Raw genomic sequence first — 22,557 nt, 5'->3', positions numbered from 1 at the left:
TGAGTGATGTAATACAGTAACCTAATTCAATAGTCATTTTGCTTCAAGGAATTTAATTGACCAAATTCCTGCTCTTTGTTGATTACCTTTGTGGGCTTCTGTCTTACTCCTATAGGATCATGACTAGGAATGTCTCACATTGAAGCACATACAATAGAGCACTTGTTAACTTAACCCTCCTGCATAATGCAATCATGAACAGTAATGTGCTAGGACTCATTGAGTTATTTATAAAATGAATATTTAGTTTGAGTTGATATAGTGAGTTCTTTGGGCTAGCAATATCCAGGCCCCCACTTTGCTGAAAGCATTATCTTGGCGTTCTCTCCGAAGTTAGGAGATGCCGTATTTAGGACACTTTGAGACATAACATTGTAAAATAGTTTGTTTTATGTTCCTAAAGCTATCTTGTTCTATGTTAAAGCTACTAATCGTTTCAATGTGAGTTTTAAATAAACATATTTCTTTAGAGCTGGTTTGTACTTTTTTTCCCCCATTTTAATTATACACTGTTGAATATAATTGCCTTCTTTTTTCCTTCCTATTCCCTCAATTCATCCAACCCTGGCTCCCTTAAGTTGAACACTTTCCAGTACTCTTAAGTTTAAACACTGCATTTATTTAAAAAAAGAATTAATTCTTACTGCTTAGACTTTTTATTAGCTAAGTGAAGATGCTTATACAGGTAGGGTACTTGTCGAAGCAGAATATTTTACTTCATCTCGCAGTGCTAATCCCGTGAAGTTGTCCCGTCTAGCTGCGTATTCCCCAACGTTGGCCAGCCCTGGTACCACACAGCAGCTCAGAGCGCTGCGGTATATGCTCATGTCGTGAGCATCGTACCACTCGTCAGTCTTCTCATCATAGCACTCAACATTGAAGGTGGTAGTGAAGCCATTAAAGCCACCCACCACAAACAAGAGGTCATCCACCACCTCGATGCCAAAATTGCTACGAGGATTAAACATAGTGGGGATCGTGCGCCAAGTATTAGCCGCTGGGCTGTAGGCTTCTGCACTCCTGAGTCGATTAGCGCCATCAAAACCGCCTACCTGTAGGTTGCAAAAGAAACAGTTAAACTATTAACCATTGCTTCAGTTTATGGAGAAAGCCCTAGTTGAAGAGCATCAGTGACTTAATACCTTCCCTTTCCACTATGTACCATGAGGGAGTAAAAAAAAAGCCTTTTCAAATGCCTGACGATGATAGTGTAAACCTATTTATGAATATAAAATGTAGAAGCTAGTCATTTATGTTGTGGGACTAGAGAAACTTACAGCATATACGTGTTCTCCATAAGCAATTACACCTATTCCACTCCTCCTGCTTCTCATGGGTGCTATGACTGTCCACTGATTACTCTCAGTGTTGTATACTTCTGCTGTAAACAGGCATTCGTTCCCATTGAACCCACCACATATATAGACCTGTATGAAGAGAGTTCTAAAATTATTAAAATCGTCACCTCTGGGGAGTAGAAAGAAAGAGTGTGTGTGTAGTATGGGAAAACTTTTCACTTAAAGCCATTCTGTACAATCTAGATTTTCATATGCCACCCCCCCATATTTGTGTGCATTGCTTTTTAATAAGTAAAATAGGAAAAGATTGTTACAAATGGTCACTTAGTCATTTAAGGAAGGGGTCAGTACTGCACAGGGAGTATTTCTACCGTTTCCATCCACCACCCCCAGAAAAAAACAACAGCTATCATTTCTGGGCTTGACCTCTGTTTCCAGTCTTTCCCTCCCAGCATGGTCTTTACCTTTCCATAGAGGGTCGTGGCACTTGCATCACTCCTTTGTTCATGCATGGGGGCAATAAGTGTCCATTGATTGGTCTCTGGCTCGTAACGTTCAGCAGTATTAAGACGCACATAGCCATCAAATCCTCCCATAGCATAAATAAAGTTGCTGAGGACTGTCACACTGACATAGCAGCGTCTGGAGTGCATCGGGGCCACCTGGTGCCAAGTTTTCTTGACTGGGTCAAAACGCTTAACACTATTGAAGTAGTCTACACTATCGAACCCCCCAATGATATAAACATAGCCTTTCAAATAGGCCGCCCCATGGTAGGCACGGGGACTCTCTTCCTCACAAGTGACATTCACCCATCTGTCTGCCCGAGCATCATATGCCTCAATGGCATTGGTGGGGCTCCCACCACTCCAGCCACCAATTGCAAATAGAATGGCATAGGGCAGGCGGGGCCTGGTGAGTGGGTTGGTGAAGTCAGAATTAGAGGGTCCATTCATGTTTAGGTCATACATGGCCTTTAGGGCATTAATGATGACTGGCTTGCATTCCTCACTGTCTTTCACATAGTCATTCATCTTAACGTTGTTCATGAAGTACTCAGCATGCATTAGGGCCAGGCGTACCTAAGAAAGAAATACAGAAAGTCATTCAGATGAGAACGGGGTTCCTGGAAAAGCCGTATACTCAACTCCTGTTTTACAGTCTGCCTTTGAACTGCTCTAGGATTATATTTCATTTTGTCTTGAAGTTGGTAACTCCCAGTTTAAATACTTGCTTTTGGAAGGTGGTAAACATTTATGTGCTAAGAAGGAACAAGGAAGCCCATTCCTCTGCCACTGGATGGTACTGTTAACCCAGCAAAGGCTTTGGTTAATTGTTCAGTGATTGAATGTCTCTGTCTCTATTTGTAAAATAACACTTAATACCAACTGGCTGTAATTGTATGCAATAGTCATGGTTTGGTTTCTAAACATCTTTCCGCTCCAACTTCTACCTTCGGTTTGGGGAAACTCAGAATGAAAAAAGGGTGAAAGTAAGACCCAGTAAAAATTTTTGAAGGCTTGCTCTCTCCTCCCTCCACTGCCAGGGAGAATAATTTTGCTCAAAGATTATAACTAGGGGAGAAGCGGCAGTGCCAAGGAAAAAATGAAATGCAAAATTCCAGAGAATAGTGCGAGGTACATTCTCTATGTTGTTATGTGCCCTGAGTCAGACCTGACTCATAGTGACCCCTCCTTGGGTTTCTGAAGCAGTATCACTATGGAAGTAGATTGCCCAGTTTCCCTCTGAGGAGTGACTGGTGGGTTTGAACCGCCAGCCTTCTGGTTAGCAGTCAAATGCTTTAGGCACTATGCTACCAGAGTTCCTGCAATCTCTATAGGTGTATGGGAATCCAGCCCTGAAATCTGTCCTGCATCTGACTATGGCCCTTAGGACCATCTCTTTGGGATAAAAGGAGTGACCAATTAAATCAAGCAGATTTCATTGAGAGTGCGCAATTAAGCATCCAGAAAAAAACAACTAAACTTGACCTTGGGAAGCAAAACTGAAATATGCTGTTTCCTATTTTGAGGGTCATGTGAAATCCACTTTAAAATGGCCTCAAATACAGCGTCTTCCTGTTTGACGTTGAGCTCGTCTTTCTCGATGATATCCTTCAGTTCGGTGACCGAGAGCTCCAAGAATTCCGCTGAGACTTTCACCATCTCCTCGAAGTTGTGCAGTATGAACATGTAGGCCTTCTGCCTGAGCTCAGGGCAATAGTAGTAGTCGGTAAACTTGCAGATGCCAATACAGTTATCCAAACACAGCTCTGACTTGAGGAACTCGCAGCAACCTCTGACGATACCCATGATGTTAAACTGGTCTGCAGCAGCCAGCAGCTTCTCCACATTGTCCGGTGTGATAGGGACTGTCCGGGTGTATGCGTATTCAATAATTAGCTTCATCATGTCGGGGGAAATGCCTGGGATGTTGTATACCTTCTTTTCAGTGTTGTTCCAGCCACTTGTAAACAAAGCTCTGGAAAAAAGAAAAAAGAAACTAGCAGCCACAGAAACATTTCTCTCCAGTTTGCCGTGTTCTCCCCTACCTTTGCTTAGGGGGATTTGGGCGTTTTGAAATAGTACATGCACCGTGTGTTGGAAATCAATTGACCCGAAGAAGGGAGGGGGGATGACTCTGTGCTTTATACAGTGAGGAAGGACAGAGTTCTTTGACTCTGGTCACTCTTAATTGATCCTCATGATAACTAGACCTTTTTCCCATTTTGTGACTGGAGAAGTCTAGAGCCGGGACTAGGACCCCGGTCTGTTCTGTCTCAACCCATTGCCCGGTAAATTCTACCTTGCTTAGGGAAATTAAACTTGAGCAATACATTTGTTTAGTAAGTATCACACATCACATTCCAGAACCTGATCACTTTTCACTTCCACTGCTGCCTCGTTCCAAGCTGGCATCATCTCTTGCTTAGACTATTTGGAGTAACCTCCTAACTGAGTGTCATGCTTCTGTCCTTGACACTTCCAGAGGCTATAGGCTCCCTGTAGCCAGTCTGATTTTTTTTTTTTTTAATTGTGATTTGGGTGAAAGCAAATTCATTTTCTATACAGCAGTTCATACCGATTTTGTTTCATGACATTTACTCTAATTCTCCACAATGTAACAGCTCTCTTCCCACTTCCTCCCTATATTTACCTCTTCCCTGTGCCCTTCCTTCCTGTGCATTTCTACCCTCTGAACTATCTCCCTGTGCAAATACTGCCCTTCTGTTCTCCCATGATCGGTTGTTCCAAGGTATCTACCTGATGTAAATGTTCAGCCTATTTGGCTGGAAGCCATGGAAATGAGTTCAATTCCAGACCTGAAAGGTAACTAGGCAGTCTGATTCTTATAAAAAATCATTATGGTACTCTTCTGCTTAAAACCTTCCACTGACTTCCCTTACTCAGAGTAAAATACAAAGTCCTTTCTAGGGACTACAAAAGCCCTCTGACATCTGGACCTCTAATACTTAACTCTTAAGACCATACTTCCTCCCACTTTTCCCCTCACTCACTCTGCTCCAGCCCAACTCTGTCCTGCCTCTTGAACACAGGTACTTCCATCTTTGGTCCTTTGCGCTTTCTATTTCCTTTGCCTGGAAGGCTATTTTACTTACATTTAATGCCTTTTTCCTCTACTGGAATGCAAGCTTTCTAGTACCCAGAACAGTGCTTGTCACAAAATACCCACTCTATACCCACTGTCATCGAGTTGATTCTGACTCATAGTGACCCTATAGGACATGGTAGAACTGCCCCATAGGGTTTCCAAGACTGTAAATCTTTATGGAAGCAGACTGCCTCATCTTTCTCCTGTGGAGTGGCTCATGGGTTCAAACCACTGACTTTTGGTTAGCAGCCTAATGCCTTAACCACTGGGCCACCAGAGCTCATGTCACAAAATAGGCACTCAATAAATAATTATTGACTGAATAAATGAGTACCTTTCCACAACTATTTATTGGGCTTCTACTATGCACCTAGGCACTTTTCTAGGTGAACAAGACAGGAGACCCTGCCCTAATAGGGGGATTTAACCTCTTCAGTTTTCTAAGAGGTTAAAGGGAATATGGACTTAGATCATATTTTTCCTCTAGAACAGGGAACTATAAGCCTCAGCCTCTGAGGCAAAACTGGCTCACCTCTCGTTTTTCCACCTCCCATAAACCAAGAATTGTTTTTACATTTTTAAATGATTGAAAAAATATAAATATTTTGACATGTAAAAATTTTGTGAAATTCAAATTCTAGTGACCTTAAATCGTATTGGTGGAACACAGCCACACCCATCATTTAGTACTGTCTGTGGCTGCTTTAAAGAGCCCTGGCGGTGCAACAGTTAAATGTGCAGATTGTAACTGAAAGGTTGGCGGTTCAGATCCACCCAGCAGTTCCTAGGGAGAGAGACCTGGCAGTTTGCTTCCATAAATACTATGGACTAGGAAGCTCTATGGGGCAGTTCGGCTCTGTCACATGGGGCTGCTATGAATCCGAATTGACTCTATATAACTAACAGTAACATGGTTGCTTTTGCACTACAAAGGTGGAGGGTAGTAGTTGCATCAGAGACCCGAAGGCTTGCAAAGCTGAAAATATGTACTATCTGGCCCTTTTACAGAGCCTGCTAGAGTCTAGAGGGATGAACATTTTTAGCAACCGATATGACACATTTATCATATCTTCATTGGAATTAATTACTCAACCATTTTCAGCTCGTGAATAAAATAGCCCTTCCACTTCCTACATCACAATTATTTTGGTCACACCTCCCCTTTTCTTCTGATAAATGTGTCCTTGATTCTTTCCCCTCATCTCCCTTCTTATCCCCCAATCCTGTAGTCTCTCTTGGGATAGGAGCCTAAGGGGTGGCTGAAGTAGCAAATCCATCTGAAGGATGGGTTTGAAGGAAATCTAGTACAAGTGTCCAGCCTTCCCAAAAGCAATACATGTTTGGGTGGAAATCAACGCGAAAAGGACCTGGCCCACCAATTGTCGTTGTTATGTGCCGTTGAGTCAGCCCTGACTCATACCGACCCCTCCTTGGGTTTCCGAGGCAGTATCACTATGGAAGTAGGATTGCCCAACCTTCCTTCCGAGGAGTGGTTGGTGGGTTTGAACCGCCAGCCTTCTGGTTAGCAGTCAAGTGCCTTAGCCACTATGCTACCAGAGGCTGAAATCCAGTTGAGAATTCAGGAAGAAGAGCCTTTAGCCCTAGTTATGCCTCTTCAGCAGACAAAAGGGTCAGGCTACAGGAGGAGCCCAGAGCTCTGATAAAACAAAAAAACTCACTGCCATCTAGTTGATTTGACTCATAGTGACCCCTCCTTGGGTTTCTGAGGCGGTATCTCTACAGAAGTAGATTCCCCAATCTTCAGTCAGATGGCTTAGGCACTATGCCACCAGAGCTCCCTGAGCTCTGATAGTGACTCTGAACTTAAGATTGTAGGATGGGAAATGAAATGAATCAAAATATCCATCTCCAAATGAACCCGATTACCCTTTAGGCTTTGTCCGGCAACCCTGTTATACCTAAAGTAGGAACTGCAGCTACAGAGGATGTTCTTATGGGCATTGAACTCAAAGCCATTGACCTTGATAACCACGTCACAGAGCTTGCCCTCTAGCCTAAGTTCGTTGAAGATCTCACAGGTCATCGCACTCATCTTCCTCTCCATGTGAGGCTGGTGGAATCGTGTGGAGGCCGCCGAGCTCTCCATCTCCATAGCACCCTGGGGTCGGTGGAGAGGGGCTGCTCTCCAAGGGTGTCTGGGAGTGTTGTGGGGGGCCCCTTTAGCCAGCTGTCACTCCTTTTCCCTACTACATCTTTCAAATAGGACCCATCAGGCAGTCCAAGTTCCAGAATCAGGGGCCAGCAGTGAGGTCATGCATGGGATTGTGCTCTCAGGTTCTGGAACTCCCCCTGTCCCTGGCCTATTGTCTCCCCTCCCCCGCCACCACTCAGGCTGAAGACCACCCAACACCTCCTCCCATGTCCTTGAACCCAGAGCAGAACTGTGACCACCAACATCACAGAAGAGATTTTATTCCTTCTAGTTTGTTGTCCACTTCCCATTGTGACTACCCTGGATGGCTCCATATTGCTCTTCCCAGACTTTGAGTTCAAGGAAATCCAAGTCAGAGGAGGCAGAAGGGAAAAGCAAACATTAAGTTTCATCCTGGCCCAGTTGTTCAAGGTTTTCTTGCCCCCTGGATATGTATTAGCCACTCAGTTTCTTCTCTGGTGAGGAGTGGGCCTAGTTACAGAACCACCTTCTGGACGTTTCACAGAAATCACTTTACGGCTCTTTCACATCCTTTCCCAGGGTGCGGTTTTCTTTGCAACACAACTTTTTTTTTTTTTTTTAGAATAAACACCTTTAATACATGTGCTAAGAGGGGAGGGAGGATTTATTTGCCTTTCCGGGCCTTGATTTTCCTCAGATAGAACTTTTAAGCCTGGAAGTGAGCACTCTTGCTAAGGTTTTTGCTCCAGAAAGAGTGGGGGGAGCTTACCCAAGGCCCTGTGACAACCCAGCCGTCCACATAACCCCGACTCCTTGGCACCCTAACCCTACTCAAAGGATAACTCTTCGGTCCTAGCATACAGCACAACCCACCTAGGCCACCTGCAGTTCCTCAACCGCATCTTCGCCACCTCCTCCTCCTGGGCCGGCCCGGGCGAGAGCCGACGCCTGCGCAGTCCGGCCGCTGGGCGGTCGTTGTCCCGGCACCGCCGAGTAGGTCGCGAGCGCCATGGCGGAAGAGGTGAGGTGGGAAGAAGCGTCCAACGGGGGGCGGGCACCTACCCCTGGGACGCTCCGAGGCCCCCGGCGGGCCGCAGCGCCACCCCGGCCTGTGGCCGCTCCGGGCCATGCCGGAGCTCTCCGACCCCTCGCGAACTCCCGCCCGGCCTCTCAGGGGTGCTCGAGCGAACCCCCGGCTCCTCTTTGGGCCCAGCCGGGTGTCAGGGTTAGCGGTTCTCTCGCGTCTCGGGACAGGTGAGCAGTCTAATGAAGGCCACAGTCCTGATGCGGCAGCCCGGGCGGGTGCAGGAGATCGTGGACGCCCTCCGCAGGGGCGGGGGAGACCGGTTGCAGGTATCGCCGGGGCGGGGTGGGGGGTGGCGAGCATAGTCCGGGGAGCTGGCAGGGGGTTTCCTGCCCAGTTGCATTCCAGGTATGCTGCTGACACCTGGAAGCCCAACGCCCTTAGAAACTGCCAGGGCCCTGAGCGCCAAGTAGGTTGGTTCTCCTGTTTTGCCTTGCGTGAACAGTGTCACTTGTCCTAAAACCTAGATTTCAGATTCCTCAATAAGGTCATGCTGCTTCCTCTGATTAGACAGAAAGCACCTCATAAGGGCACTTGGGACTTTACCTTCCACACTAGCCCAGGCTAGCCACTCCTCAAGAAGAACTTGCAGGTGTGGAGCTGGGCCTTTATAAAGTGAAGACACCACACGAAGGACCCGGTGGTATTGAGATAGCCCTGATTCTTCAGCTCCCCCACAATCCAGAAGAGACGGGGCCTTGGTTAAGGCTAACACATGACTGCTTCCCTGCCCCTCTTGAGCCATCCCCTCTGCCAAACCCAGGGCTTTGCCTGTAAACTTCCACAGGCGTCCACAGGATCAGGCCAGAGGGAACCTATCTAGGCATCATCTCTCTTGCATTTTAGGTAATTTCTGATTTTGACATGACCTTGAGCAGGTTTGCATATAATGGAAAGCGATGTCCTACTTCTTACAGTAAGTCACCCGCTAGCTTGCCTTGTTGGGCTTGACAGAATGATAGCTTCTGAAGGGCAAGTAGCACGAGTGTTCTGTTTTTCCAGATATCCTGGATAGCAGCAAGATCATCAGTGAAGAGTGCCAGAAAGAGGTGGGTTGCTCCCTTCTTTGTTCAGAGATGACCATCATATGTGACTTCAGAGGTTGCTGGTTAGGACCAAAGATTCCAGGATAGAGACATTAGAAAATAACAATTTTTACATAATTATTGCTAAAGCTAGTTAAGCCCTGTTGATTGAGCTAATTCATAACAACAAACAATAATTTAAAAAAAAATTCTAGTACCTCTCTTCTCTGAGAGTAAAAGCTCTCTGTATTGATGACTCTTAGACCTCACTCTCTCAGGGTGAGTGCAAAGTGATGACTAGCTCTGCAGATCCAGTCACTGTGGACTTTTATCAGATGGGTCCGTGTGAACCTGTTGACCATTTATGTGATGGAAGATGATAGGAGAGGAGAAGCTTGACTCTTGTGGATCAGGTGTCCCCACATGAAAAACTGCAAGAAAATTTACATTTTCTCACCTGAAGCTATTTCTTGAAAGTGATTTATTTTTTATTTTTTTATGTTAAACTATAGGACTTTGGTGGGGAAAACTTGACATGGACTAATGACTTTTCTCTTCATCTGAATGTCCCAGCTAAAGGCACTGCTTCACCGCTATTACCCAATTGAGATCGACCCACACCGGAGCGTCAGAGAGAAGTTACCTCATATGATTGAATGGTAAGTGCTGGTGGTGAAGAAAAGCTCCCTGGGTCCTTAAGATGACTGGAGGTGGGGAGCCGTGGGATTTTTTTCTTGGGCTTTCATGAGATTTGAGAGGCTCCTCTTACCTTATTGAGGGCTGACTGAATGCTATTAGCCCAGTTCTTACAACAAACTACGCAGATACATGCAGAGCCAATTATGCTGCTGACACAGTGAGGGTCCTTAGAGGATCCTTGGCATAAGTTTGAGGCTCCCTTGGTTTTGGGGACATAGCCCTCTCATGGAAACCAGCATCACTGGATGGCGCCTCCTTTCTCCAGAGGGGGTGGATCACAGAGGAAGGGATACAGAAGAGGTTTGACTTAAGCAGTTAAGTCGCCTGCTTCTTATCTCTCGGTTCTGTTGCTTTCCAACCTCTTCAAGGACAGCCGTAGTCCTTTAGGAAATGACTCTGAAAAAGATGAGGCCTCTATTCTCCAGTCAGTACCTGCAGGTGGGGGCATCTTGGCTCCATAAAAGGAAAGGACACTTGACTTGCTCCAATGTTTTGAATTTGAGGTTCTGTGGGGTATCTGCTTGTAGGTGGACCAAAGCTCACGATCTCATGTGTCAGGAGAAAATACAGAAGTTTCAAATCGCCCAGGTGGTGAGAGAGTCCAATGCAATGCTTAGGTAAGTTGTTTGCTCTGGGAAACATTGCTGCCAGACTATTTGAAACTGTTTTGCTTCCAAATAAGGAGGCTGGGGAGGTGTGATGAGGTTACGTTGCTGGGAAAGTCAGAAGGGACATGAGCAACTGATGTGAAAAGATCTTGCTTTTGCTCTCTGGATACAAGTACAGGATTTTCTACCCTGGGGTGCTTCCCGGAAGCAATCTGGTAATGGATGGAGTGTGACTCTAACCAGGGCGTTATCTGAAATGGAGTCTAGCTTGTTTTTCACAATGGTAGAAGACTTTTGCGGTTTTCAATGGCACAGATGGTTACGTGCTCAACTATTAGAGCCAGAAAGTTGGTAGTTCGAACCCACCCAGAGACGCTTCAGAAGACAGGCCTGCTGATCTGCTTCTGAAGGGTCACAGCCTTGAAAACCCTGTGAGCAGTTCCGTTTTGCACATGTGGGATGCCACAAGTTGGAATCAGCTGGATGGCAGCTAATAGCAACAGTGGTAGTATAGTAACTCATGCTCTTTATCGAGACCTGGGAGTTGGCTGCATAGGACCTTTTTTGATCCTCAGTGACCTTTACTGAGCAGCTCTCCCTTCAGAAGGCTGGTGGTTCCAACCCATCAGCTGCTCCTCGGAAGGAAGGTTGGGCAATCTATTTCAGTAGTGATACTGCCTCGGAAACCCAAGGAGGGGTCGCTATGAGTCGGACTTGATGGCACGTAACGACAACAACCTCCCTTCAGGGCCCTCTACTGGAGGAAGATGGGATATATAGAGGAAGTGGTCCAGATGTGGACTATCCCCAAGGCTTTGTATATCCTCATTGGGGAAGGAGGCTAGTGGGGCATTCTCAGTGAAGGTGCCCCAGGCTAATGCCTGGTTGTATGAGTAGCAGCAGAAGCATGCCTACTCTCTGCCTTGGCAACCTCTGCCCACGGGAAATGAGTGTATATATCCATTGTACAGATAGAGGGTATACTATATACCATATAAGACATGTACAAGGTGTTCATAGCAGCTTTGTTCATAATAGCTGAAATCTAGACTCATCTCAACAGGAAATGGATAGACAAAAATGGAATGTCACATAACAGTAACAAAGAATGAACTGGTAAATGCAAATCATGGATATATCACACAGACATTATATTGAATGAAATAAGCCAGACACAGAAGAGTACAATCTGTATGATCCCATTTATATGAAGTTCAAAGACAGGGCAAACTAATTGTTGGTGACAGGAAGTCAGAATAGGGGTGGTGGTTACTGGGAAGGAGCGTGAGGGAACCTTGATCTAGGACTGGTTACATGGGTGTAAATGTGTACAAGTTAATTGATCTCAACACTTAAGATTCATGCATTTTACCCACTTCATTATATGTATTTAGACCTCAATTTAAAGTTTTTAAAAAAAAAAATACGAACTGCTGTATGGAAAGTGAATTCACTCTGTAAATCTTCACCCAAATCACAATAAATAAAATTAAAAAAAAAAAGATCAAAAAAAAAATACGTAATCCAAGTTGAAAACAAAGAATAGTGACAGAGGCGGTGCTTCCGGTTGTTGTACCATTTCAGAATTCATTTATCTCTTTTCAGGGAAGGATATAAGAAGTTCTTCAGCACACTTTACCATAACAACATTCCTCTTTTCATCTTTTCTGCGGGCATTGGTGATATCCTGGAAGAAATTATCCGACAAATGAAAGTTTTCTACCCCAACATCCATATTGTGTCTAACTATATGGATTTTGATGAAAATGTGAGCAAAGTCTTGTTTGAACTGGGGTGGAAGTGGGGTGGGGACCCAGGGTGCTTGGCCCAGTACATCAGCCCTAACTCGGGGTAGGGAGGGGGAAGGGAGGCACGCTGGTTTCTTTGTTCTCAGGCAATTATTTTTATTTTTCACTTTTTGCCAGCTAAAGAGGACCGTCTTTGGTGTTTAGCAGATGGTCAGCTCTCTGCCCTGGGGGACCTAATTTGTGGGGCATCCCAGCCCCCTTTTCAGTGTCATGGGTTATGTGCTGTCCTAGGTACTGAAGGGTTGGATTTTGACCTATTTTTCTAGAGCCAGAGGCAGCCTGCTCCAACTCAGCCACTTCTGACTTCTTTTCCCTTAAACCAGTGGCCAGAATTACATCTCTTTGACCAGTGGTAAAGATGTGGCCTGCAACTGAGGGTTATCATGCTTGTAACCTGAACAGCGTGTGTATCGTGGTTTATACTTTCACCAGAGCAGATGACCAACAATATTTGATGGTCCTTGTTAATGTAGACCAGGGTTTGGCAAAATTTTTCTGTAAAGGGCCAGGTCATAGATATTTTGGGCTTTGCAGGCCTTACAAGTTCTGTCACAACTACTGAGTTCTGCTTTTGTAGCACAGAAAGGCAGCATCAGCAATACATAAACAAATGGGCTCTGCTGTGTTCCAGTAAAACTTTACAAAATCAGGCCACATTTGGCCAACAGGCCATAGTTTGCCAGGTTCTAGTTTAGACTGTAGTGAAGTTTTGGCTTTATCAGTGGTTTTCAGGATTCCCTTTGATCCTGACAGAGACTGTGGAAAACTGGCCCCAGGCGGGTCCCTGTAGCTCTTCTGTCTCTCCTCTTGATTGTTTAGGGTTTCCTACAGGGATTCAAGGGCCAGCTCATTCACACATACAACAAGAACAGCTCCGTGTGTGAGAATTCCAGCTACTTCCAGAAGTTTCAGGGCAAAACCAATGTCCTCCTGCTTGGAGACTCCATGGGGGACCTCACTATGGCCGACGGGGTTCCAGGCGTGGAGAACATTCTCAAGATCGGCTTCCTGAATGACAAGGTGGGTCGGGGACTGAAGCTTCCTCTCTCTGTGACTGGCTTCTCCTTCAGTCCCTGTAGTAAGTGCTTATTGAACAGCTTCTCTGTGCTAGACACTACGTTAAGCACTAGAGATACAGGATAAGACACAAGCCACAGGAGCTCACCATCTCAGGGAGAGAAAAGAGATAACCTCTGTGTATTCACTAGTGCCACAACATGGGAGTTCAGGGTAAGGGTGATGCCAGACCCTCGCTGTAGCCAGCGTGTACTGAGTGCTCACCACATGTCAGTCCCTGTTCTGAACACTTCACATCCATGAATGCTTTTCATCCTTACAACAACCCTTTGAGGTAGTGACTGTTGTCATCCCAATTTTACTGATGAGGAAACTGAGGCAAGGAAGTTAAGTAATTTGCCCGAGCTCAAATAGCTTAGAAGATGGTAGAGCTGGATAAGAGTTCTCCTAAATCATACCTTTGAGGCAGTTGAGATGGGAGATGTTAGTATTCGGGATGTGGGTTTATAATTTAGGGAAGAAACATAGAATAGGCCAGAGATTGATAGGGAGAGCACAGTGCCCATAAAGCAGCACAGTGTGGTAACGTTAGAAGGTTGTCAGTCAGTCCTCACCTCAGCCTCAGCCAGGAGGTGCTGAACCCACCACAGTGCTCGAGCCTCGTGAAAAGTCAGTCCAGGTGGGTTAGAGAGGTAACATCTTTTTTTTGGTTTTAATCTTTGTTACTGTTATTTTGACATTGACCCGAGGATTAATTGGAGCAGTCTCTGCCCATTGCCCAACCCTGTGTTCAAAAGACAGGTCGCTGTAACCTTGAACTCTTCTTCTAGCCTGATCCTTCAGCCTTTCAAAATGAAGCTAGGAAGTTGCTGCCCCAGTGCTCTCCTCCCCCAGCCCCAGTGCTTGAGGGAGCAGAGCATTTGGGGACCAGACGTCTGTCTCCTGTCACCTGGGCAGGTGGAGGAGCGCCGGGAGCGCTACATGGACTCCTACGACATTGTGCTGGAGAAAGATGAGACACTGGATGTGGTCAATGGGCTGCTGCAGGACATCCTGCGCCAGGGGGGCCAGATGGAGATGCAGGGCTCCTGAGTGTGTGGCGGGGGGCTGGCGCGCCGGCCACGCGGAGGAGGGGTGCCTCACCCAGCAGCTCTGCTGCAAGCATTGCTCCTGCCTGTGTGCCGGGAGGAAAATACAGGGTTGCTGCTGAACCCATGTCCCCGCCTTCCCCCCGTCACCCTCTGTTGTGTTCACCAGACTTGGGGGAAGACCTGCCATGTTGCAGGGGCAGCAAAAGCTGTTCTAAATGAACCAGGAACCTCAAGCAATTTGAGGATCATCTAATCCAGGAATTTTTTTTTTTGGTCACAATTAAACATTGGAACTTGTTCTTCAATTCTAACATAAGAAATGGATTAATATTTTAAAAATGAGAAAACAGCTGTGCTAACCCAGGAGGTATGTGATGTGGAGGGGAGCCTGTACCTCTTGGCCTTTGAGGCACAGGAACCTCCAAGGAGCCTCTTGACTCCGCGGTACAGTGTGGCCCCGAGAGTAGTCATGTCTCAGTGGATCCGGGGCAAGAAACCCTGCCTGTGGGGGTGGTTTGGTGTGAGACTGGTCTGCCATTTTCCCACCCAAGCACTTCCTTCCTGTCCACTGGACACTCTTAGCCAGTCTCCCTTGCTGTGGCCCGAATCCAGTGGGGCAGGTGAAGGTGGGTGGCAAGGCTGGTGACTGAACTGACTCGTCCCCCAAGATCCTGTGGAGATTTGAACTCAATCGCCTTCTAGTAAGGGAGAGATTGGGCAAGTGGTAATGACCCGTGGCCATGAGCAGGGAGAGGTGGGAATATTGGAAACCACCTGTGTAAAAAGGTTTAATTCAGCCTGTGTGGTTAATTTAATCGTTGAGCTTTGTATGTTTTGAGATTGGGGACCTTCTCTTTCCCATTCAGCTGGAAACTTCACAACAATGCAACACAATGCCCTGCCGCTGAGTTGGATCCGACCCAGAGACCCCTCCTTGGGTTTACAAGGTGGTATCACTACTTCTGTAGTGATTGTGCAGCCTTCTTCCTGAGGAGTGGCTGGTGGGTTTGAACCACCAGCTTTCTGTTTAGCAGTCAAATGCCTTAGGCACTACACCATCAGAACTACTGACTAGAAACTTAGAGGACAAGGACCATGGCTCCAGGCTGCCCTATAGGCTCCTCCTTTCTGCACACACACCCCCGCCCCTCCTTCCCAGAGCTGAGCTCCTTTTCCCCAGTGAAGCCCCCAAGAACCTCCCAAGGGAGAATGGTGAGATCTAGGGGCCCTGCCTCCAGCTGATGATCTTGCAAACAGCCTAGTTTGTCTTGTCTTCCCCAATCTTTGGTTCTAAACCGTGACCCCCGCTAAAAAAATATAGAGACCACATCCTAAGGCCTTTGGTTTAATCTTTTATTTGGCACACAAAGAAGAAGGTATGCCTTCCATCCCTCAGCCCCACGTGAGCCTCTCTAAATCATCCCAGAACAAAACCCAAAGATTTTATAGCCCTAAGACTCTGAAGGAGCCTGGAGGCACAGTGGTTAAGCTGATTGGCGGTTTGAAAGGTTGGCGGTTTGAAGACACCAACCACTTTGTGGGAGAAAGATGTGGCAGTCTGCTTCCATAACGATTACAGCCTTGGAAACCCTATGGGGCAGTTCCACTCTGTCCTATAGGGTTGCTGTGGATCAGAATCGATTGGAGGGCAGTGGGAAAGCCTATCTGAGCAGGGTTCTTTGTTTTCTGCCTCTTCAAGACAGGGACAAAAGGTCACCCGCTCCCCCAGCACCCCGGGGTCATCTCAGCCTCTACTGGATGCAAGGAGATGGGAGCGTGGACAGGGGAGGTAGCGTTATCCTCCAGGAGCCATCCCCTTCCCTAGGAACCAGCCAGGGCTGAGGGACAGAGGCAAGGGGTCTTCCTAGCCCTGATCCACACTCTGGGTGAGGTGCCACAACAGAGGAATGGGGGCTAGAGGTAGAGCTGGGGAGAGCAAGGAGAGGTGTAAGTAGAGGGGGGCAGGGTGAATAGAGAAATAGGATGAGCTAGTCTCCTAAGTGTCTGGTGATGGCGGGGCAGAGAGGGGAGGGGATAGTGATGGACTCCACCCATCCCCAGTTTGGCTTTCTAACTCCAAAAATCTTGGAGTTTGTGGTTGGAGGAGAAAAACGGAATCGAGGTCTGTACTGTGGAGCTGCTGAGAAGACCAACGTTAGTTAGCTCCTCTGACAACTGTTTAGATGGCTCGGAGACTTTACCTGGGCAGAGAGGAGTGACTGTTCAGAGGTCAGTCCCACTGCCCTGTCCCCCAAAAAAGCGGGCCTTTCCATGTAGGGGCAGGCCCAGGCTTCCTGCCTTTCAGAGCTCCTCATGGACCCGCTCCTGGTCTTCATCTGACTTCAACTTGAGTTCCTCAGCGGTGACCTTGCCATCCTGGTTGCGGTCCTGGTTCTGGAACATGTCCCCTATGGTTTTCTCAGGGTCCTGCCCAGGCATGAGGCGTCCTTTGCCCTCATTCACTTGAGCCTTGATGAAGATGGAGAACTGGGGGAGGGGAGAAGCAAAGGGAGTCAGGGTCACGGCTGAGCAACTGTGGCCTTGGGAAGGGCCCCTGGGTGGAGGCCAGAGAGGTGGTTTCTTTTTCGGGCTGCCCCAGCCCCTCCCCAGTTCAATGAGGACTGGGAGAAGAGCTGGTGCTGGGGTCGAGCTGACAAGGGCAGTAGGGCCCTGGTAGGGCCAGGGTGGAGGGCATGGCATGGGGATCAGTGCCCAGGCCGGGCTGCAGGGAACTGGCTACATGGGTGCCAGAAGGACAAGGACACTGAGGCACTGTGACTTGGTAATGGGGCAGGGACGTGGGAGCAAGGGTGGCAGGCAGGACGTGGGCTTCCTGGCAGGGGCACTCGTGTGGGCATGGAACTCCTCCCCTACCTCCTCCAGGGGCACCTCTCCATCCTTGTTGAGGTCCATGTTTTCAAACAGATCGGCTGGAGGGTCCTTGTGCCACACAAACAGGTAGCCTGCAGGCATCCCCTCCTCCCGGGATACCAGCTCCACCTCAAACAGGAGCACAGCGCTGCCAGGAACCCCACGGGCTGAGGAAGGGAGATGTGTCCCAATCAGACCAGAGTCTGGACGTGGCTCCCCAGCCTCATGTGCCCCTGGCCCTCAGACCTCAGTTTCTCCTCTTGGGGGCTGGAGAATGGGACATGGGATGTTTACAGAACTGTCCTGAAGGGTTCCCTGACTCGACTCCCATCAGCCATCAAGGAAAGCCTGAGACCGGTGGGGGCAGCCAAGGGCAAGAACGCCAGTCAGACCAATCCGCCCGCTCACCTCCGCTCTCCCCGTGCGCTAGGTGCGGGGGCACCACGAGCTGCCGCCTCTCTCCCACACACATGCCCTGCAGGCCCGTGTCCAGGCCTTCGATCACCTTGTTGGCCCCCAGTGTCGCCTCCTGGGGTGTCCCGTAGTCGTGGCTGGGGGAGAAAGCAATTCCCAGGTGGGCGCCAGCTCAGCCTCTGCCAACTCACACTCCCTTCACCCCTTGAGGGCCATGACCCGCCTTCACCTCCAAGGGCCTCCTCCTGGTGCCCGCCCCCCACACAGGAGTGCGTGGCCTGGGGGGTAGAGGTAAAACTCCCAGTTTCCTCTTGCCACTGCCCTTCAAGTGTGGCCTGGGGACCTCATCTGTCCCAACTCGTTTTGCTTCCCCTCCATAAAGTGAGAGTAGCGGCTCTCCCTCAAGGCTAGTTTCACCTCCCTTTCCCCTGCAGAGTAAGAGATCCCTCTCCTCACACCTCCTGTCTCCCTCACTTAAGTGGAGGAAGCAAGAGTTGCTGCCAGGACTGCCCCACCCATGCCCACCCACCTGCCCAGCCCTGGCCCTGCCCTGGACCCACGAGGAGAAGAGCTTGGTGCCGTCCATCAGGGAGCAGTTGTAGTGGTATCGAATAAAGTCCCCAAGTTTGGAGGTTTCATTGCAGGCCTCTGGGGGCCGGAAGAGTGTCTTGATTTCCACCGGGTCAGCAGGGTTGTGGAAGTCGATGACGTGGACGTCAAAAATCAGCACGGCAGAGCCAGGGATCTTGTCTCCTGAGGCCAGGATGTGGGAATGGGTGAGGTCTGAGCTCTAGGAGGGAGGGGCTGCCCAGTCTCCAAGGTCTTTCCTTCCCTGGGGTTTCAAAGGAGGATGGGGTGGGGTGTTTGTGTACACAGTCAGTTCTAAAATACTCTTATGGTAGAGAGTACGTGGAGCAAGGAGCATTCCAGTTTATGGAACCTTTTTACTCTCCCCTTGCATAGTCACTGTGTTACTCCCATGTTACAGGTGAGGAAACTGAGGTGCCCAGCATAGCTGGCTCTCAAATCCAGGACACTGTGCTTCCAAGGGCCATGCTGCTGTTTCTCTTCTTCATAGTCATCCCTCTTCCCCAACCCAGAAGTCGGCTGCCCTTCCCCAGTATGTAAGAGAAGAACTGGGAGGGACCAGACAGGACTGCCCCCACAGAAGATGGATGGAGTCTGTGGCTGTAGGGCAGTGGCTGGATCCCACTGTGGTGGGAAGCCCGGGCCATGCTGAGGGAAAGAAGGACAGTAAGCAGTTCAGAGAGGAGGTCAGGTGGTGGCGGCAGAAACAGCCCTACCGGTGCCATTCTCCCCGTAGGCGAGGTGTGGGGGGATGGTGATCCTCCGGCGCTCCCCCACACAGGCACCCTGCAGCCCCTGGTCCATCCCAGAGATGATGTAACCCTGCCCGATATAGGTATTGTAGGTGTGGTTGCGGGAGTAGCTGCAATACAAGTCAGGAAGGGTCGGGGGGCAGGGGGTGGTGGTCAAAGGGGCCCCTTCTCCTTCCAGGCAGCTCAGAGCCACCCTGCAATAGCTGCCTGGGGTGATCCCAAACCAAAAATCCAAACCCGCTGCCACTGAATCAATTCTGACTCATGACGACACTGTACGTACAGAGCAGACTGTGCTCCAGAGTTTTCAATGGCTGGGACCTTTCGGAAGTTAAATCTCCAGCCCTTTCTTCCGAGGTACGTCAGAGCCGTAGTTACAGACAGCCTACCTTTCAGTCAGTAGTCAAGAGCTAAACTATTTGTGCCAGTACCATATTTCCCTCCCTACCCCTACCCAACCCCCACCCACCCTGCTCAGGACCCTCCTGACCTGGAATCAAAGAGGGTACCATCCATCAGCGAGCCGTTGTAATGATAACGCATGAAGTCCCCGGCCACGGCTCTCCGAACGCAGCCAGGGGGCAGCTCCAGCGTCTCCAGCTGGACAGTGTCTTTTGGGTTGTGGACGTCAATCAGCAGGATGTGGAAGACCAGGGAGGCCTGTGGAGGGATCACAGTCCCTGGGGAAGGGATAGGGCTTAAACCATCAAGTAGGGAGCAGAGCGGTGCGCCGCCTCAACTCAGAAAGGCCAATGTAGGCATCCTGCAAAAAGGTGCCATCCCTCCTCTCCAGAGCCCTTTCCCTCCTTGGCATCAGCAGCCCTGTTTCTTGTCTCCACTGTGAGGCCCGAGCTGGGTTTTCCTCAGGGCCACTACCAGCCCACACTGAGTCTTTGTGTAAATCAGAATAAAGTACTTCTTCTTAGCCAGAAATCACCAAGGGCTAGATTTCATCCCTACTCGCATCCTTGGCTGGGTGCCCTTATCCACTACACAACCTGGACAACTGTCCATGGCAGCCTGCTTTCCCCTTTCTGAAGATTCTCCCCTCGGTCTCTGCCTGTCCTCACCGTAGCCTTTCTCGCCGTAGGCCAGGAATGGAGGGATGATGACCTTCCTTTTCTCTCCAGGACACATGCTCAGTAGCCCCTGGTCCATGCCCTTGATGAGCCAGCCGGAGCCAACGTAGGTGTCATAAGTGCCACCCCGACTGTAGCTGCCGAGAATGAGGTAGAGATGCTACTGCTGGGGTGGGAGAGGCAGGATGGGCCCCAAGTCCTTCTCCGCATGTCACAGTCCCCAGGGCCTCAGGGCTCCCCTCCAGCCCTTACCTGGAGTCGAAAGGGGTACCATCCAGCAGCGTACCATTGTAGTGGTAGCGGACGAAGTCGCTGTCCTGGACCATGCGGGGGCAGTGGGTCGGGCGCAGCAAGGTGCTCACCTGCACAGTGTCCGCCTTGTTCCACACATCCAGCAGGACCACGTCGAAGTAGAGCGTGGCATCCGGGGGAATGAGCCCCGCTGTGAGGGCAAGGCAGCACCACAGGGTGGGGATGGAAGGGAGATCTGAGTCTGACTTGGCCTCCTTCCCCACCACTTCCAGTTCCCCTTCTTCTTAGCCAGGTGATGATCCCAACCAACCAACCAACCAACCAACGAAAAACAACCCACTGCCAGTGAATCAGTTCCGACCCACGGCAACCCCATGTGTGGAAGAGTAGAAATGCCCACCCACAGGGTTTTCTTGGCTGTAATCTTTATGCCAGCAGATTGCCAGGCCTTTCTCCCATCACGCTGCTGGGTGGGTTTGAAATGGCAACCATTAGGTTAGCAGCACCACTTGTGCTCCCCAACGCCCTCTCTTTCCCCTTCTGCCTGCCCTAGAAGCAGGACATCTAAACTCTAGTCCCAGACCTGCCTATGTTCATACTGTGCAGTGTGACCTTGGGCAGGTCACTCCTCTTCTCTGAGTTCCAGTTTGCTGGGTTAGGGGTCCATGATTCTGCCTCCTAGGCTCCTCCGAGCACACCCTGTGCCCCACTCCCCACCCCAGCCCTGCTCACCCAGGCCGATGCTGCCGTAGCCCAGGTGGGGAGGGACGATGAGACGCCGCCGCTCGTTAACACACATGCCCATGAGGCCCCGGTCCATGCCTGTGATGAGGCGCCCCACGCCTACCACGATGGCCACCAAGGTGTTTCGGTCATAGCTGGGGGGAGGAAAGAAATGGGATACAGTAGCTGCAGATGTAGTCGCCACATGCTTCCCTCTCCCCACGGTCTGTACGTGCATAGGGGTGCATACACACACACACACACACACACACACACGCTGCTTGCCTCCCTATAACCACGTGCTCCTCACTTCTTCTTCACACCTTCTTCCTGGGAAGAAAGGTCGACCATGACCTTCCTACCCCATTCCCCTTAAAAGGATGAGTTGTTATAAAAGGGAAGCTCCTGAGGTGGCCAGGGGCTTTCACCACCCTGGGATGGGGGTTAGGTAGGCCTGTCTGGTGCCAATATTTGCTGAGAACAAAGGAGTGGTAAGTCTAGCAGACCAAGGAAGATGAACATTTATTGAGCACTTACTATAAACCAGATTAAATGCTTGGCATTTTACATTCATGTGGTGGTTAAACTTGTATGTCAACTTGGTTGGGCCTCGTTGAATGGCTGGGCAGCTAGTGGTAGTTATTCCCCATGATGAGACTGGCAATCAACTCCATGGTGGGACCTACCACAAGCAGCTGAGTAGCTGCTGTAGGGATGTGGTCCGCTTTCTGTGTATAAGCAGCAGCTTTGAGAGTGGTTTCTAGCTTATGGCACACTTGAACCCTGCATGCAGCTGAGTGGTTGTTCAGCAGCCTGCCATGCTCTGCCAACCTTGGGACTTTCAATAGACTTGAATGAATGGCCTGCCATGTGGTTTGGTAACATCAGGACTGTGCATTTTTACTTGTCAACCTTGGGCTTGTCAGCCTCAGCAACCAGCAGCTGTTTGAGTGAAGAAAAGCCTCTAGCTTCTTTGGGCCAGGAGCAGAAGGCAGAGCTGAAGCCCAAGGCTGAGGGGCTTTCACCCAGCCCCCAGAGTCTGGCACTTTGAACTCAGACTTAAAGCCTCCAAATTGTAAGAATAAACTCCTGTTTGTTAAAGCCATCCCATTTGTGGTATGGTCTTGTCAGAGCGGCACTAGGTAACCAAAACAATTTGTTATCTTATTTAATCCTTTCCCCCCTGAAGCAGGCATTATTGTTACCATTTTTCTTACGAGAAATAATAAAGACTTGAGAGACTAAGTGACTTGCCCAAGGTCACAGAGCTAATATGTGGTCTGTTGAACTCCAAAGCCCATGTTTTTTTGCCATTGCATCATTGATTCTCCAAGGAAAGGAAGCAACAGCATTGGCTGGAAGCAGGGATGGGGATTAGTTTTAAATTTTTAAAGCCCTCTTCTAAAACTGCTATAGCTTTTATTTATTTATTTATTTATTTATTTATTTATTATTTATTTTTTTTATTAGGATTTGGGTGAAGATTTACAGAGTAAATTCAC

At 49.0% G+C, this 22,557-nt stretch overlaps 3 protein-coding genes across 3 annotated transcripts in view; 1 reads left to right on the top strand and 2 right to left on the bottom strand.

The window, feature by feature from the left end:
* Positions 1-677: 677 nt before the first annotated feature.
* Positions 678-7,023, bottom strand: KLHL10 (kelch like family member 10). The gene is made up of 5 exons (XM_007942132.2): positions 6,830-7,023; positions 3,290-3,779; positions 1,763-2,380; positions 1,278-1,427; positions 678-1,052 (listed from the first exon to the last, which is right to left on the bottom strand). Exons 1-5 carry the CDS (start codon positions 7,021-7,023, stop codon positions 678-680), a joined length of 1,827 nt encoding a protein of 608 aa, XP_007940323.1.
* Positions 7,024-8,053: 1,030 nt separating this feature from the next.
* Positions 8,054-14,377, top strand: NT5C3B (5'-nucleotidase, cytosolic IIIB). Its single transcript, XM_007942131.2, has 9 exons — positions 8,054-8,065; positions 8,299-8,397; positions 8,975-9,044; positions 9,131-9,177; positions 9,727-9,812; positions 10,380-10,469; positions 12,066-12,228; positions 13,088-13,288; positions 14,243-14,377. The coding sequence occupies exons 1-9, from the start codon at positions 8,054-8,056 to the stop codon at positions 14,375-14,377; spliced, it is 903 nt and encodes a 300-aa protein (XP_007940322.1).
* A 2,300-nt stretch (positions 14,378-16,677) lies between these two features.
* Positions 16,678-22,557, bottom strand: part of FKBP10 (FKBP prolyl isomerase 10) — a 15,712-nt gene continuing 9,832 nt past the window's right edge. The window contains exons 2-10 of the mRNA XM_007942130.2: positions 21,065-21,210; positions 20,333-20,522; positions 20,072-20,217; positions 19,492-19,681; positions 18,966-19,111; positions 18,222-18,414; positions 17,656-17,798; positions 17,251-17,414; positions 16,678-16,863 (exon numbers count right to left, since the gene is read on the bottom strand). Of these exons, the coding sequence (XP_007940321.1) occupies positions 16,678-16,863; positions 17,251-17,414; positions 17,656-17,798; positions 18,222-18,414; positions 18,966-19,111; positions 19,492-19,681; positions 20,072-20,217; positions 20,333-20,522; positions 21,065-21,210 (1,504 nt within the window). The remainder of the gene's footprint in view (positions 16,864-17,250; positions 17,415-17,655; positions 17,799-18,221; positions 18,415-18,965; positions 19,112-19,491; positions 19,682-20,071; positions 20,218-20,332; positions 20,523-21,064; positions 21,211-22,557) is intronic.

This window comes from Orycteropus afer, unplaced genomic scaffold, assembly GCF_000298275.1.
Source record: "Orycteropus afer afer isolate SDZICR_OR568_19922 unplaced genomic scaffold, OryAfe1.0 scaffold00085, whole genome shotgun sequence".
Lineage (NCBI taxonomy): Eukaryota > Metazoa > Chordata > Mammalia > Tubulidentata > Orycteropodidae > Orycteropus > Orycteropus afer.
Note: the sequence above shows the minus strand (reverse complement) of the source record. Positions and strands in the feature narration are given on the sequence as shown.